The 18,101-nt window shown below is 40.5% G+C and overlaps 1 protein-coding gene across 10 annotated transcripts in view; it reads left to right on the forward strand.

Moving 5' to 3' along the window:
• Positions 1-16,308, forward strand: part of rtn4b (reticulon 4b) — a 39,964-nt gene extending 23,656 nt beyond the window's left edge. For 9 of the 10 annotated variants that reach the window (XM_033612427.1, XM_033612428.2, XM_033612429.2 and 6 more), the window contains 6 exons: positions 7,685-7,892; positions 9,583-9,721; positions 13,125-13,194; positions 13,463-13,509; positions 13,901-13,959; positions 15,065-16,308. In XM_033612427.1, coding sequence (XP_033468318.1) covers positions 7,685-7,892; positions 9,583-9,721; positions 13,125-13,194; positions 13,463-13,509; positions 13,901-13,959; positions 15,065-15,107 — 566 coding nt within the window. In that variant the 3' untranslated portion in view covers positions 15,108-16,308. Of the gene's footprint in view, positions 1-3,211; positions 3,346-7,684; positions 7,893-9,582; positions 9,722-13,124; positions 13,195-13,462; positions 13,510-13,900; positions 13,960-15,064 lie in introns of those variants that run through there. The other variant, XM_033612433.2, reaches the window with a different exon arrangement.
• Positions 16,309-18,101: the final 1,793 nt, after the last annotated feature.

Here is an 18,101-nt window from a genome sequence, read left to right on the forward strand (position 1 = left end):
CGACACCAAGATGGCTCAACTCTATCTATCTAATGACCATTAAGCAGCACTAGCTGCAATTTCTTTGCAACAAAAAAAAAGCCTATAAACAAAGCAACATTCATCGCAATGTTTTAGAAAATCTGCCATGAAATCAGACATACCAGGCCGCAAGAATCCCCAAAACAAACTTCAAAATCTTTCTAGATTTGAGTCTGGAGTTCCAGGCTAGCAAAATCCTGGAGGGACTAAACAATGCTACTATGAGCCGACGCCAGATATCAGGGGTAACAAAAAAAAAAAGGAAAGGATGTAGCCCATTGATATACAACAGTGTTTACTTTATCTGCAGTTTGAATGATTGGCTATTCTCCCTCCCAAACATGATGAGACATAAAACCAATAAGGGTGAAGCTTTTTTTGTCATGACACTGTTGTTACCTGAAGCTAGCTAGCCAAATTCCAAGATTACCAGAACATTGGATTACGTTGCATTAATCTGGAAACACTACTGCGCAAAGTAGCCTAAATCTGTTGTTAATATATAAAGTTAGCTACGTGCTGCAAAATAAAGTCAAGATTCAACACTTGACATGACGTATGAAATATGTAGATGCAACAAACTGGGAATCACTTGTTCTTAAAGCAGCGGTGGTGTGGTGACGTGAATGCAGTGGAAGGGGGGAGGGGGAGTGCGACATCTAGTGGCTCATGTTATCAGTAGCACTTTTATTAATTGTAATTGAATAATAAAAAAATGCTTATTAAAAGTTACGGAAGCTTAAAGAGATGAAAGAAATTACCAGATGTTTTTTCCAGCCTTTAGGCCCCAAATGTAAAGTCATGCAGTTTAGATCTGAAATGAAATAATGATTACATTACTTCTTGATTAAATCGTAGAGGTGTGGACTTATCTTTGTAGCTTTGAATGCTGCACCATTTAAAGGGATAAAAACAGCTGTGGAGTGAGTCTGGTTCATCATGAGGTGGATGCAGCTGTAGTTCAAGTCGCTTTGCATCATGGGAATCAACCTCTCATCCTTTTATTTAAACAAAACTGCAGTAAAATTATATTTACATCCCCTAACGTTCAAGCACTGTCAGTGAACCTTATAAGTACATCATACAGAGGAAAAGGATCTGTCAGCATACATATACTGACAGTGTGATCACATGCGGCGTGCTGCTGTCTGCTGATCTTCATGTGTCCTGCTGTCGTTGCATCATAGTGCTGCTGTCGCGTCTCATCTCAACACTGAGGCCTTTGTGCTGTGTGTGTGTGTGTGTGTCGGTGCTGTGCTTCATAACAGAGTGTCAGCTCAGCTCAGTTCATCGAGTCGTCATTCATTGAGCCGGTAACGAGCGAGGACCGCGAAGTGTCCGCCGTTTGACTGAAAGAAGCTGTTGTGTTTCTGTCAGGAGGGTTTGTGTGACACCACGAGGCCGAGTCGCACAATGAATAAGCAGTTTTTGGAGTATGTGTAACAGACTCTGTGGTTGCAGTAATGGTGATATTATCAAGCTTTATGTTGTAAGCTAAACTGAGCACTGTGTAATCGGTCGTTGGCAATGAGGAATCTTTTTTCACCGACACAATGACTCACCTTCCTCCTGCAGTCATTGTGATGTGTTCATCGGGGGAGGAAAAAGACCAAATTGACTCATTCAGTAGTCAGAGCATGTTGATTTAAGATGAACTACCAATACTATGAATACAACCTTACAAATTAATTGTCGTTGCATGTAGTCCTGCAACTTTTTAAACTCTACAATACTTCCTGTAAGATTATAGTAGTGTCTTTTGTGTAGAGAAGATCAGATGTCTTACTGTGAAATCTTAAAATATTTTAAGCATATCAATACTTTGTCTTTTTGAGTGGATCCTATGTAGATGAATCCCTGTTCAGGTATTGAAGCGTTAACCTGCAGGTGATACTGTTGTTCAGGTTTCACAGGTTCTCTGAATGTATTGAACGTCTCTATCTGCCTCGGGTCCTGCAGCCTGGAGCAGTTTGACAATTCAAACAAGGCTCTGTTTCGTGTAGCACAGAAAATTCAAGACTTTAAACCGACCGCAGTTGCATACAATATAATGTTAATTATGTACATATATTTTTAGTGTCAAATCATTACTTAAAGCTCCATAAAATCCCAGGATGTTTGTATTGGCTCCAGAGATTTCGGCCTTTGTTCCACAGTTATGTTCAAGTGATATTAAAAACAAAACTCTGTCAGAACAGGCACACGGTGCTCACATATCATATCATTAATGTAGGAAAATGCCAACTATAATCAGGCCTAATTTTAAGTACTAGTTGTTCACTTTCTTTTGGAGCCAATGGCTCTCCCAGCATGCACCTGATGTTCCTGGACAGCTGGCAGGTCCTTACATGGGTTTATAACTGATGCATAGTCACTCTTTCTTCTCTTCCAGTGGGTTGGATTTGAATTCCTAACTTTTATCTTTTCTGCTTGGCATCTCTGGAGCTGGTTGTCCTTTTACAGCCGGGTTATGCAACACACCTCCACCCTCCTCCTCCTCCTCCTCCTCCTGCAGTCATAATCCTTATTAGAAAACCAGTTTCTTCATGATAACAGACGGCCTTTCACATATATATACACGCCTCTGCCTGCAGTGGGTATACTTTGAACATCATGTAGTGTCACTAAGCAGTTATGACGTGTTCCCATCACTCTGAAGTCGTTCATATTTGCAGAGTAATTATGTTTAATTATGAACCTGCTTTTTGGCGGTTGATGTGGATCCTATTGAAGGAAGTTTTGTGCAGTTATTCATGAATCTGTCATGAACGGGCACCTGCTTTTTCTGTATGTTAACATAAATATAAAGTAGCAGGAAAGGGAAATGTTCAGGTAAAGTAATCAAGTGCAGTACTTGAGTGAATGCACTTAATTACTTTAATGGATTTGTGTTACATCTCAGTTAATTTAAAGGAAGTTATGTGGAAGAATGGTACCTGTAAATCAAGTGTTGCTGATTTTTCCCCCCCAGACAGTGTTGTTTTAAATACAATTTTACAAAGATAAGTGGTAAAAAGGTGATTTTAGTTCATATATTTTGGCTGAAATCTGATCTTCTTTAACTAAAGATTGGAGCATTTCCTCTCTATAGTGTTCAGTGTGTGTCATGGATCTAAACAGTGCTGCTTTATATATTTTAAAACATTAAATTAATTAGAGTCTAAATGTGTAGTCCATCCATCCAAACCCAGAGAGCGCCGAGCTGCGCATGTCTCCCTCCCTCCTCCCTCCTCTTCCTCTCGTCTCTCGGTCTCACCTCTCAGCCAGGCGGAGCCGCCGTGCTGCTGCATGCTTAACGGAGGTTCAAGATGGACGCCAAACAGGGTTAGTGTGGTCATAATCTTTTGTTTACCGACCCTCTCTCTCCTCGTTTACATGCCGCATTTGCGTACGGTTATGTGTCCGGTTCTGTATTTGCATGAGCACCGGGACTGTGGCTGGATTCAGCCCGGGGAGGGAGGGAGGCGGATCGGGGCCGCCTGCGGAGGTCATGCCGGACGGTTTGACGTTTAGTCCCCGCGGTGAGGACTGGGCTGCCGGTGGGGGCCACCAGACGGCATCCCGGTGCGGATAATAAAACACTTAGGGACCAGGTTGAAGAGAGGGCTGGCGATTAAACATAGCGAGTAGTGAAACGAGATCAGCGGGTTTAGCTGGCTGTGATGCGGGGTCTATTTTTAGCCAGGCTTCGGCGATGCTAGCACGCCTGCTACCATATGTAGCCAGGCAGCCACATTTGGACCGCGGACCCTCCTCCTCCTCCTTCCCCACCACCACCACCACCTCCTCCTCCCATGCTGGTTGCTCGGTCCGTGTCTTTACATCCAGACACCAGGTCTGTGTCAAACCTACCGGCCACAGCTGCTATGTGGCTAACAGAGCTGACACCGAGTTAGCATACTGAGCGGTTAGATAATGAGGGGAGAGCTAGCTGTCAGCTAACATGCTAACCTGCTGTCAACGCCCACATGCACACTCCGCTTTGCTCAATAAGCAAGAAGCTTCCCGAAAATGCAGCTGCTGTTTCTAATGATTATTGTGTCTAAATAACCGTCAGGCAGCCAGCTGACACACGGTTTTACTGCTGCTCTAAAGCAGCCAAGAGGCGTTGTCTTATCTGCTCTGGGATCAGTTTAAAGCACTGACACTGTAGTTTGTGTCATCATAAAAAGGCAGCATTGAAAATCATTTTAAAAAGCACGGTTTTTAAGATAACTCTGGTAAAAACTGTGCAGAATGGATACCACTCCAATAGATGGGCTTATTATATATAATGTTTGAACAGTCAGAGATGTGAATACATCATTAACATATGAAGAACTTGATGTGTAAGACAGTTAAAATAGATTTGTTGCAGTGTAGTTGGCTTTACTAATGGTTATTAATGTCATTTATCAACACAAAACAATGACACTTAGATTATTGATTGTCAAAGAATTCTTTCAAGTGGGGATCAATTTACAGTAAGTCATTACTAATTCAATCTGCTGACCTTATTTTCCACCTGTGGAATGTCCAGAAAATGTTAAATTTGCCTGTCATAATTTCTCAGACACTTTCGTGACATCTTCATGTGTTGTTGGACAACAATCGTAAAAACCAAAGACATGAAATTATCAGTCATATGTCGCAAAGAAAAGCAAAATGTTTCACAGTAGACTGAAATGCCGTGACCTCGCGCAAAGGGCCTGTGCCGTTTTTCTTCAGTAGAAAAGTGGTGGCAGGATGCTGGGGGGTGCTACATCCCAGCCCTTTTTTAATGACGTGCTGCTTGTGGGTTTTGTTTCTATGACAACAGTATCTTCACACTAACATTAGCTAGTTGACTACACAGACAACAAGCTTACAGTGGTTCAGTGATAAAACACAACAGTCACCAGCAACATTCCGTTTTCGCCACGGATCTGCTCCCACCAATCGTCTTTCTGTCTGTTGTGACAGCAGACAGTAGCCTAGCTAAAAAAGTGGCAGTGACGTCACCGTCACCTTTCTGAAAAGTTCAGAGATTTTCAACTTGAAGCAGTCAGAGCGGCTGGTACATGGAAAAATCACTATATTGGACACAGGCCCCAATGAATCTAATATTTATCATATATTTGATCAGACTGAAAGTGAAGACAGGATGAAGACATAATTTGGGGCTATGAGAAATGCATTATTATTAGTTGCAGCAAAAATTTAAATTGGTTTAGCTTAATAGAAGCTGAGAGGCACAACATTGCAATTTTTAACTATTATACATTATTAGCCTAATCTTTTTATGGCTGTAACTAAGGCTTGTCTTTTTTTTTTCTTTTTTTTGTTTGTTAGTCCAATCTTAATGACTTAAATGACTTCATGGATTAGGCTATCTATTTTGTTGACAACTGACATGTCAGCTCAGCACTTAATCTTTGTTTCCTAGCGTCCCATGTCTGCAGAATGAACATGTTTTACATTAATGTGAGTGCAGGTGTCCTGCAGTTAGAGCAGTCAGTCGGATTTGTCCACTTGGCAACAAGGTGTTGCAGGAAATCTGATTTGAGGTTTTCAGCCCCTTAAGCTCATTTATTGGCTTGAATATTTGGTCAGCAGCCAAATGTATTGTGGCCGGTCAGTCGGCCTGTAGTGCTGGCCAGCATGCACCTGTACATCATGAGCTCACTCTGCAGCCTCAGTTTGCATTTTAATGCTTCTTTGCTTATCAGCAAACATTCTTTATCACTGGATGCATGTAAGACCTTGAGACTCAATTATTTTGTACTGGTTTATGATGTGGATTGTGGTGTTGAATTTTAAAGTAAGTCTCAATTACCAGTCCTCTTTAGCTGTAATTTCCGATAAGCGAGGCAGAAACATTAAACTGTCAAATTCCAGCGTGTGGTTGACGCTCTGGTCGTTCAGAGTCGCAAAGTACAGCATGTGTTGGCTGTGAGCGACGTCAGAGCCTGCAGGAGACCCAGGACTCCTTCACTGCTAATATTGTCCACTGACCTGCCTGGAATTCCCTGGTGAAATATAAGCATGCTCAGTGCAGCACTCAGGTCATGAGCTCAGCTGTCTCCCAGGAGAGTCCGACCCCCACCCACTATCTCCATCTTCACTAACACCCATCTGTCTGGGTCCTTAGAGGGCGAAGGAGCTTCCTGCAGCACCCAGGAAGACCCCATATTTAAAATGGAGATGGAAATGAACGGTATATTAGCATTTTTTCACAGTCGGTGATCATATGTGTTTATTATGTGGTCAATCAAGTGCTTGGGCAGCTTTTATTGTGAAGTAGTTTTAGGAAATGTCCACCTCCAAGTTTGCAGAGCTTTGTTATCACTCTGATGACACTCTGATGACTCGTAATGCCAGGACATATTTGGTGGCGTCTGGTCAGTGGATCCATTTTAGGGAGGGCTGTTGCCAGATGTTGCAGTGATGACTGACTCTTACTGCAGTTTGTGTGGTTACTCACAGTTCAGCTTTGAAAACCTCATGATGACGTAGTTAGTTTCTGTGGCAGAGGTGTCTCATTCCTCTGCTGCTGATATGTAAACTCTGACCTGCTCTCGTCTTTGTACGTTAATGGCTGTTAGACATTTTAAATGATGTCTGTGCTGCTCTGTGTGATGATAAAATGTATTTTAAACAGTTTACTGAACACAGGTCGGGTGTGCTTTGGCTACGACTCACTATCCACAGGTGTAAAATGCTGACAGAAAGTTTAGATCTTGTGATCCTATTTCAGAAGTTTATTTCTCTCCATGACACAACTGTTATTGTTATTGTCAGCCCTCTTTTGTTAGCAGCCATTTTGTTCTCCATCACAAACCTGGCAGAAGCACAGGAAGCAGGGTGGGGGAGATTCAGTGTTTATCCACAGCAATCTGAATCAAACCTTCCATAACACCAACAGTGAGCAGGGTTGGAGTTTTTGTGATTTTTGGACAGCATGATAAAATGAAGGTCATCCAAGTTAAAGCTGATGACCTCCAAAAGGGGCCGGCGGAGCTGGTGTTACATCACTTGGAAGTCGTCATGGTGACATCAGGGTGGAAAGTGTAAAAGTCCAGAAGGCACAGAGATGAGGAAGTTTGTGAGTCAGAAGCTGCAGTGAGGGATGACAGTGTGTGACCTCTGACCCCCAGCAGAACTGCAGCACAGACTTCATTGATGGAGGAGACATAAAGATGCTCCACCTCCACACCATCGCATGCACCAACAATGTGAGAGAGAACTGAAGCAGAAAATTTAACTCTAGTAAAGTAGTGTAAAAGCACAAACAGTGTTTGTTTGGAGCGGATGTTCACTTAATACTGATTCATTATATGAGGCTTATTTTTTTTGTCTGGTCCCAAAACGAATCGATCCTCAATTTCATCAGTGCATCTCTGTCACTTCCCACTAAAGTCTCATGATTTCTGAGCTCATCTTGTGTATCAGAAAGAGTTGTAGAATTCACTGAGTTAGTTTGAAAAATACCCTTTGGTCCTGCAAATGTCAAGGAACTTCCTTTATCAGTTATGGCCATGTTAACTATGAATAGTTGAAACACAACAGCACAATAGAAGTAAGTTAGGTATTTGAGTACAAATATACAGCACAGTACAACCTCCAGGCTTCATTGAAGGGCAAACTGACCCTGTCTCTGGATAATTGACACTAACTATCACTCCTCTTCCTTTTCCTCCTGCAGTGGTGGATCTCCTCTACTGGCGTGATGTGAAGACCACGGGTGTGGTGTTCGGCGCCGCCCTGCTGCTCCTCCTTTCCCTGACGGTGTGCAGCATCGTGAGCGTGTGCTCCTACATCGGCCTGGCTCTGCTCTCAGTCACCATCTGCTTCAGGATATACAAGGGCATCCTGCAGGCCATCCAGAAGTCAGATGAGGGCCACCCATTCAAGTGAGTACCACCGAGAGAGTTTTCAGGGTCATGAATGTTAGAAATGCACCTCCTTGTTAATGAATAACTTCATTTTACCAAAAACATCTGGTTTTATCTAACTTCCATTTCCCTTAACAAGCTGGGTCATAGCTGTTTGTGATGTGTATCGTCTTTCCTTCAATAGCAAGTATTTTAACAGAGAGAAAAACAGCATAATTCAAATACTAAATGTATTATTTACGTTTTAAATAGTTTTGGCACCAAAAGAAGAATTACATAATTCAAACTTCTCTTTAGTTGATGTCCCCACAGTGTTGCATGAAAGAGGAGAATACTGTTGGAACCATTTTCCCCCTCAAATAACCCTCAGAATCAAACATTAATGCAGTCTGGTTTCACTGGGAGTTAAACTCGGCCAGACACATCACAGAAATCAATGACCCGATTAATCCTAACTATCAGTCAGTGCTTTAGGCAGTCTGCTGCTGTTATGTGTCTCAGGCCTTACAGAGCTATTTATTTTTTAGTTTTGTATTGTATTAGATTTTTTGTGTTTTTAGCAACACTACAAGAAGCTACATGGCAAAGCATCACAAACACCTTTCTGCATATTCAGAGAGATCTGTAAAGTAGTTACTGCACAGAGCTGATGTTTACTGAGCCTGTTGGTTCCACCTCTTGTTGGTTGTTTGTTTGTTCGTTCATCCTCCGCCCTGGCTCTTTTTCAAAACCCTCTTACTGTGTTTTTTTTCACCTGCTGCTCAGCAAACTGATCTCAGAGCACTTTGCAGGCCAATTAGCTCAGATTAACATAAGCTGGGGAAAATAAAGTGAGCTCAAAGAGTCACATTACAAGCTGATTTCTACCGATTTGACAGTTTGTAAACCTCCATGAGACGAAGGAAAGCTGCATTAAAGAGGCAGGAGGAAATGTCACAGTGAACAAACGTGCGCAGAGATGTTGAGGTGGTTTTATTGAGTATTCGGCACCATTGGGGATGTTTAATACTTTCAGGTGAACCTCAAAATCTGTACACCTTCAATCACAATATATGCTAGGCTTGAGCTGTGTAAAGGTATTATGGTATGGCAGCTTATTTAGAAATACAATCAAAAGTACAGCTGCTCCTGTTTCTGTGGTGCACAGCATGCACCACCAGAGGGCAGACTGTACAAGTGGAACAGGCAGCTTAACTGAGAAAGATAGTGACTACAAGTTGTGGGGATAACATTACATCTTACTCATTGAATTAAGAGCTAATTTCCGCCAAACCAGAGTTGGTTATTGTTGGAGCAGCTGTAGCTAGATAACTAACTAGACAAAGTTAGATGGTTTTGGTGAGTTTTATTCTCTTTCTGTTGAGTTTGAGTTGAGCGTGTTTTACAATGAGTTAATAAAGCACGTGAATTGAGTGAATTCAGAAGGTTCAGTTCTATTTTTCCGTTTAATAAGAAAAATAGGTGTAAGACTATTTCCTTTCTTGACATTTGAGCTTGTGGAGTGTAGCGAACACATCTTACAGCTGAAACTCAGAGGTGGGGGGCTACAAATACTTTTATTTATTTACATAAAAAACACTGTATATTGTATACCCTGATGAAATGCCAGGGAGGTATGGAAAAATTACACCAAGCCTAGTGTATGCATCAGTTTGTATGACATTCTAATCAATCTTTGTCGTCTCTGCTCCTCTGCTGTCCCTCACAGGCAGTACCTGGACCAGGAGGTGGCACTGCCTGAGGATACTGTCCACAAGTACAGCGACATGTTTCTGGCCAAGCTCAACAAGATCATCGGTGAATTAAGGCGCCTGTTCCTGGTCGAGGACCTGGTCGACTCCATCAAGGTGAGAGCAACTCCGGTTAACACCAGCTCGACCCAGAAATGATCATTAATACTGAATTAAATAAAAGAGCAGGAGGTTAGTGCCTAAACTTAATCACCAGTTGTGATGGCTGGTAGTGTTTTCACCCTCTGTGTGTGTCATCATGGTAAATTTGTTATCCTGGGGACACCTTTAGGGCTTTTCCATTGGCACTTTTTTCCATGGCTTCTCTTTAATAAAAAACAGGTCTACTAATACCACAGAGAAGAAGAGTCAAAGCAGAAACAGCTACAGTGAAATGTTAGATGAAAAGCTGCAGACAACAGGCTCTTACTGCACCTCTGCAAACAGCTCACCTCCAACATGTCTTTTATCTGCTGTGCTTTGTGCGGGATGATTTCTCAATATTCTCAATATTTATTTCCGCTATAGAGAGAAAGGATGAATGTCAGAGCAACAGAGCCATATTGTTAAGAACTGTAAGTGAGAGACAGAGAGAGCACAAGCAAGAGAGGGACGGAAAATGATGGGCATAGTTTGCTTCTGCTTCCCCAGCAATGGGAGAAATGTGCGTAACATGCGGGATAGACAGGTGATCATCATCTGCGCACTGCATTGCCAGGGACTGTCGTGTACACTCAAAGACAGAGACGCACTGAGTGGCGCAGCCCGTTCTTTCTGAACCTTTTGTGAGCGAGACGCAGAGTCATTGACAGACCATTGAAAAAAGCAGAAGGAAGCGAAGAAGTGGTGCGAGGAAACGCATCAACCATTGCTTATATTTTTTTTTAGAGTAGAGATTTAGGTTTTTAATTCTGCTCGGGTAGTGCTTGGACAGAAACTGTGCGGGGTCATGTAGCGTCAGGCATGATTTTGTTTTTGGGCTGATCAAAGCTCTACACTGTCGTTGCAGGAACTACCATAGAAGCGGTTTTGAGTACCTTGCCAGGTGTGTTTCAAGATGCAGTCACAAAACTTAATATGTGTGTAGTTGAGATCAAAATAGACATCAGGTTTGACATGGGTAAGAAGTATGGAAGGGTTGTGGAGAATATACTGAGGGAGACGTACCTGTAGATGAACAGCTTTACCTTAAGTTAGCTTCATCTCAGCTCCAGTTTTCTCTGTAGGCTCTCCAGTCCTTATACAGCTCTCAATCCAGGATGTCAATCAAACTGAGCTTTTTTCATCCTTTTTTGGGGCTTTTTCAGTCCAAATGTTGCTCCATATAAACAGTGCGAGCTGCTGGATGGCGTCCACGTTTGTTTCGCTACAAGAACATAGTTGGCATTCTCTTTGTGGGGTCATAACCATCAGTGAATCGTAAACTTTATGCTCCTTACCGCTTGTCAAACATTAAAACATCAGTGCAAGTTGGTGAAAACTTTCCCAAGCTTAATTTAGACACTTAATGTTGAGTTTTAATGTAAACATTCTGCCCCTCTGCACACGATTATAGATGTTGGCCTGCTGTCTTTTCAGCCAGTGTGTTTTAAAAGATCAGCGGTGTTAATCAGTAGCACCTACAGTGGGTTAATGTGTCTGTAGATCAGTGTTGGTAACAGACGAGCTCTCAGAGCTCTGCAGCTGTCAGAGGCCTGTCGTCACCTCGCTGCCTGCACCCTCCAGCCGGCAGTCCAAATACAGATCTGAGACTATCACAGTGCCCTTAGAGGGTAAAAGAGACTGATTCTTTTAATCCGATCAGGAGGAAGTTTGAGCCTCAGGAATGTTTGAAAACTCTCGCCAGATTACGAGCATGTGTGTCTGGATGCCTTATGGGATATTCTTGTTATTCCTCTGCCTGTAATTAATTTCCTGTTATCAGTTTATAACCGCACCAGCAGCTCATTAAAATGTCACAATCTTCTCTCACACAAGCCTCCAGTCAGGAATCCAACCGTTGTAACTGTGCAGGGTCTTTGCACTGGCAGCCATGTTGGCTCCAGGCTGTTTCCAATGCTCATCATTAACACGAGCAGAAAACTGTCACATCTTATTACAGCACTGTAAGCATTCATATTAAAACAGCTTCAGGGTTTCAGTTTTACACTACAAAGGTCAGACTTGTTTCTGCATCCTGAGCCTGTTTGAACCCTCAAAAATGTCACCAAGTGTTGAAATGGATTTATTATTTTTTTATTTTCTGACCGGACTCAGACACACGTTATAACATTGTACTCAAGTTGGAATAAAGAGGTGTTGCCTCTCAGCTAAGTCATATCAATCATTGTATTGGTTAGGGGTTGCCAAAAAGAAGAGGTGCAAGAAAACTTAAAAGATAAAGCATACAGTGGGCTGCTATCCTAACATTTTATTCAGTTCTGTGAAGAAAACACGAAACGCTCCCAAAAGTAACAAGAAAACTTACCACTGATTTAATATTCATAGGAAATAATCTGCTTATATTCATCCAAATCACTTATTTTACACAAATTTCCTGCAGTTATTGCGATCACTCTGTGACACTGTGGGTTAAGTGTAAAGTTGTTGTGTTAATGTTTTGCAGTGAATATAATATGAAATATCCATAAAACAGTTAACTCAACGATAGAAAAGCGGTCTCTGAAGGTAAAAGGTTAGGAAACACTGGGTCTTAGGAACATTACAGAGCGAGGTGAGGGCAGACACTGGACCATCATATAAATAAATATAATAAACATGGCTGAGATATTTCTGTTTCGATATTCTTGACTGTTTATAAAGAGAAACAGACGACTCGTCTCGGACACATTGATTCAGTCTGATCAGTTTTTAGATTTGCTCTTGGAGTGTCTCTGTTTATTTAAAGGGTGACCTAATATAACAAGTTCTATGAGTAAATAAAGAGATCATTAACTTATTCCTGTAAGGGAAACTCTCTAATTGGTTTTGAACCAGACCTGTTTATTTCCTTAGGTCAGTAAAAGGATTGTTGTTTCAGGAATATGAACTGTGGTGGTCTGAGGTGTAGAGAAGAGGAAGTATAAAGTAGAATAAAATGGAAATACTGAAGTTAAATTTTGAGGTACTTATATTAAATTTACTTTGATACTTTCCACCACTGGGAATGAACTGTACCGTGTAACAGCAGTGATAGGTTGCCTCTTAAGTACGGCATTTATGACCCTAACCCTAATCCTAAAAATACAAAGAAGTAACATGACACTGCTTTATTCAGTGTTTTTACCTGTTTAAATCACCTGGTCTGTTTGTCGTGGAGAGGAAGAGACCTCTGCTGATAATTCACCTCACAAAAAAAACCTCCTGGACGATGCACACTGAATTCTAGCTGGAAGAAGTTTTAGCTGGTTGCAATTCACTGCTAACCGCCACCAATCCCCCTAAACCTCACACACTTCACCTTTAAATATCAAGTCCTTTATTTTAGATCTTCATGTTTGTGACATTTATAATTAATTCGTTTTTGTTTTCCTCTCTGCAGTTTGCTGTGTTGATGTGGATTCTGACCTACGTTGGCTCCTTGTTCAACGGTCTCACTATTCTTATTCTGGGTGAGTGACAGTGTGTCAGTATAAAGCCTTCATTTCCCATCATGCTTTAGATGCTTTTCCTACTTTGGCTCCATCTGCTGGTGAAATCAAGAATCACACTGACTTCTTCTAGAAACAGAATAATTTAAAGATCATAAAATGTACACACAGTAACTTCAAACTGTGATCTGAGTTTTGGTTTCTCTGTGATAGATTCAGTGTCTGTTGTAAATCAGACTAACAGGAAGCAGCAGGTGGTAAAACTCAATGTCTGCTTCTTTGTCTTCAGGTCTGATCGCAGCGTTCACCTGCCCGATCATCTATGAGAAACACCAGGTAAGAACAACAGTCTTTGCCATTAATACAGCATTTCCTTTTGTAGAGTTTTTAAATGGAAGTGAATAAAAGATGAGTCTCAGCAGACATATTTTGTTTTCAAAAATATTTTTCCATTAAACTCACTTTTCTGCTGCTTTTCTGATGGCTGTGTGTGTGTGTGTGTGTGTGTGTGGGGGGGGGGGGGGGGGGACTCAGCTAAATTAGACTTTGTTCACACATCATTATTATTATTTACTCATTAAACTTAAAGACTTTTATCTTGAAAGCAAGAGTTCAGCAGTCTCACAGCCACATTTCATTACTGCTCTTTTCACAAACTAGTGAACTAAGAACAGTTCGAGTGCTGTACTAAAGTAAAATCCTGACACTTGTTTGTTTGTGTTTTCAGGCTCAGATCGACCACTACCTGGCTCTGGTCAACAACCAGGTCAAAGACATCGTTGGAAAGTAAGTAGTGTGACCTGCTGTCCTTCAGAAATGTTTCAGAGTGGACCTAACAAAATGAAAATGTTTATTATCAACCTGCTCAGACTAAAAGGAAGAACCAACCCAACAGCTGACCACATGGTGGCGCTAATGCACCAACTGGTTTTAAACTGATGAAACAACTGAACAGAAAACTGTGATTGTGGACAGAGACGTTTGTCAACAGCTTTTCAGATTTCTCCTCATGACTGATCTCTGTTGTATGGAAACCCAAGAAAAGACAAAGTAATTTAAATGTCAGGAGTGGCAAAAATAAATTCACTTCGTCAAAATAATAGAATTCAGTATCTTGGGAGAAATTCAGCAGCAACATAAAACTCAATTGGGTTGAGTCTGTCTCTTAATTTCCAAGGAAGTTGATTATGATTAAACAAGTAGCATTTCAAAAGCTAAAACTTAAATTAATTAAATGTAAGACAAAAAGAATTTACTACTAATTGCATTCTTTTTTAATTTATGTTTTATACAGTGTGCCAATTTTTTGGGAATTGGGCTTGTACATTTACATTTAATGCATTAATGTATGGAAGGCGGAAGCTGCCAAAATAAAAAACAAATTAAAAAGTTTATACATGACTCAGTTAAAAAAAAGAAAAAAGATGGAATTACCAAGAATAATATTAAAAATTAATACCGGCATTAAATGTTAAAATTGGACTGAAATGTGAATTTTAAAATGAATAAATAATTATTTAAAAATGAGTAAAAATAAATAGGAAAATTAATAATTTGTCATATTTGATCAATTAATTAATGCCTACATTTTTGGTACATTTAATGGTAAATTTATTTACTGAGTCAATGTATTTATTTTTTTATTTTGGCAGCTTCTGTCAGATTTTAATGGAAAATGGAAATAATAATAATAGTAATAATAATAGTTATAATACATGGGATTAATATAGTGCTTTTCAGGATACTCAAAAATGCTTTACAACAACAGTATTGAGGAAAAAAAAAGATGAAATAATCCATCCAAAATTTATTTTAAAGGTTCTAATTTTTTCCATTCCTGCCTTTGAATCTTTTTAATGTATATATTTTTTAACTTTGTGTCGTCCTGCAGGATCCAGGCGAAGGTTCCTGGGATGAAACGCAAAGCAGAGTGAAGTAACGACAAGTCAGAGTTTGGATTCAGGATGTCCTGAGAAGAGAGATGGTTGGAGGGGAGGGTGTGTGGGTGGGTGAGGGAGGGCAGTCGGGGGGTGGATATGAAGGAAGGCTGGAGGAGGAGAGGAGGGGTCTGGCGTGGACGCAGCCCTTCTAACTTTATTTGTCAAAATAATAAAAACACTTTTTTTTCCAGTTCAGAATTCCTTTTTTTGTGTTTTCTGGAAAAGTTGAAGCAGGTCGGAGTTCAGCTGAGGTTCACGACACCGAGGTCGGCTCGACGATGCACCTTTTTTTTATATGTATGTATCAAGTTTGAAATGTTTGTTTCTGTGAAACTCACAGAAACACATTTTAATCTTGAATCAACCCTCCCTCTACCCACCTAGTGCATTGTGGGAGTTCAGACGCTCCCTCAGTTGGCTTCGGGTGTTCTTTATTTTTTCGTTGTCGTCTTTTGAGCCGAACTGAGAGATTTATTTTTTCCTTCGTCTGCTGTTTTTTTGAGAAAGACCTGAGCAAGCAGCAAACAGCACCTCATTTGTATTTTCTCTTTTTTTGGTATGATTACTGAGTTAGAAGTATTTTGTGATTTTGCTGTTTAACTGAAACACCGTCGTGTCCCTCAAGCTTCGAGCTCGTTTCCTCGGTAACCTGCCGGTTTTGCCTCGACGTGACGGATATGTGAACGACGTCTTTGAGTCCTGATGAGGCAGCGGGGGAGAGGTGGGGCGAAGGGGTGGGGGCTTGTACTACCATTTAAAAACTTCATCGCTTCTGAGTAACTCTAGCTAGAAACATCTAGAAAACCTTTGCCAGACAAATAAAACACATTAATTACATCAAAGTCGTTATTTCCATGTCATTTGCAGCTGTCTAGTAATGAAAAACTCTGGAAGAAACACGTTTACATTCATCCACATCAGATAAAATAATAAAAAGTAAAAAAAAAAAAAAGAAATGGGATTTAAAGAAAAAAATAAATAACCATACTGTCTGTGGAGCCAATATCTTAATGAAGTTGCAACTTGATGTGACTTTGATAAACCTTCGAGCATTTGTTTGTTATGCAAGTATAATTGTGAATGATAAACTTCATACTTCAATTGTGACGATAAAAAGCTTCCAGCCGGGAGCCGTGTTTGTGGAATGCATTGTGAGATGTAAACAATTATCAATAAAGCTTCTAGACGAAGAAAAGTCCCGCCCCCTCATCTGTCCATCAACTGCTAACTCCGGTTAGCCTGTGTTAGCCTCAGTGTGCTACATATGGAAGCCCATTTCAACCAGACAAATGAAAGGGAGCAAAAAAAGATGCATGAAAAATGTGTCTCTTTGAGTCATAATGTCAAACAAAGTTTCATTACATTATTTAGGTCAAAATTCTGACATACAAAATCACAATTTTGACTTTCTACTCCAAAATTTCGAGGTATTAAGTCAAAAATTTTAACTCTCAAAGCAGGGTTCCCACGGTCATGAAAGGCCTGGAAATGGTTCGGAGTGAACCATGCTGAGAAGCTGTTTTGTTAACCAAGACTTTGACACTGAGATTTAGTTGGACATGTATACTCACTGTCCGTGTCACTAATTGAGGCCAACAGTTTCTACTGATGAATAGCTAACGTTAGCTTGATTGGGAGGCTGCTGCAGAAACATTACAGTTAAACAGCACAGCAGCATCAGACAGTTGTCTCCGACTACGTCTCAACCTGTAGATCAAACAGCTGGCGAATAACAGTTAGGTTATTTATAAACAGTTACCATAAGGATACCCAGTAATTCAACAAGTTATTAGATTGAGTCACAGGGTATCATGATCCAGACATCTGTATAGATGTCCGGATAAGCAATATCTGGCAACTGTGTCTCTGATCCACTTGGTTGGGGAATCCTGAAAGGGCTTGATGGCGATCAGCCTTAATTTATTGGGGTATCTCGACCACTTGGGTTCAGGCAAGAGCTCAAAACTATTATTAGATATGTCCATAATCACACTGATATCTATAGGATATTCCATCCTCAAAAAGGGACACAGCCCTGACACTTGTGCCTGTCTGGTCTATAAGCTTAGTCGCAGATACCTGGGAGGTGCTTAAATATTATTATAAGGGTGCATCACTGAATTAAATCATGGAAATGGAGTAAAATATTATGGTAAAAATGTGTGGGAACCCTGCCAGTCATGGTAATATAGGATAATATGTACAAGTTTTGACTTAATACACTGAAATTGAGATGCTGAGACAACAATTAATGTTAAAATTACAAGATTCCAGGTCAAAGTTACAGGATAATAGGTAAATAAAATTGAATTTGCAAGCGTAAATTATGAGACACTGACCTTAAAGACGGAAGTTTACTAGCAGGGATCTGTTGCTTCATTACCGTCTTGTAGTTTTGCTTAAATTTTCATCTTTGAGATTCCTAACATTTTGTCAGAAATGGGCTTCCATAGTTGAAGGTTTCTTGTCAGAGGTTTTAATTTCCAGCTGTGTAGAGGAGACTGAAGTTGGTTTAAATGTGTTTAACTCTGCCTTCAGTCTCTGAATGATGTCTTTAACAGTAAATGTGGTGAAACACCAGAAAACAAGCTGAGAAATATTTGTTAATCAGAAGCCAACTTCAGTCTCCTGAGCTGAGATTGATCCTGATTGTGAGGAGTCAAACTGATTAATGTGTTTGTCATTCTGGTTTAAACTGAACTGAAGTGATGCTTCCAGTACAAAACACAGTATGATTCATGCTGGGACTCATCCACAGCTTTGTCCTACAGACATGAATTCACTTTAAGAATCATGAATGTGAAGAGCAACTGAACAAATGTGGTAAACTGTTTTAATTCAGACTCAAAGTTCATCTTCGTCCTTGAAAACAGCAGAAACAAAAACACAATATAAGTAACTCCAGTCACCTCGTGCAGTTTTTGTTTTTACATGATAATTTAACATCTAAAATGTGACTTTGATAAACAAATATTTCTTTTACTTCCA

This window comes from Epinephelus lanceolatus, chromosome 17 (genome assembly GCF_041903045.1).
Source record: "Epinephelus lanceolatus isolate andai-2023 chromosome 17, ASM4190304v1, whole genome shotgun sequence".
NCBI lineage: Eukaryota > Metazoa > Chordata > Actinopteri > Perciformes > Serranidae > Epinephelus > Epinephelus lanceolatus.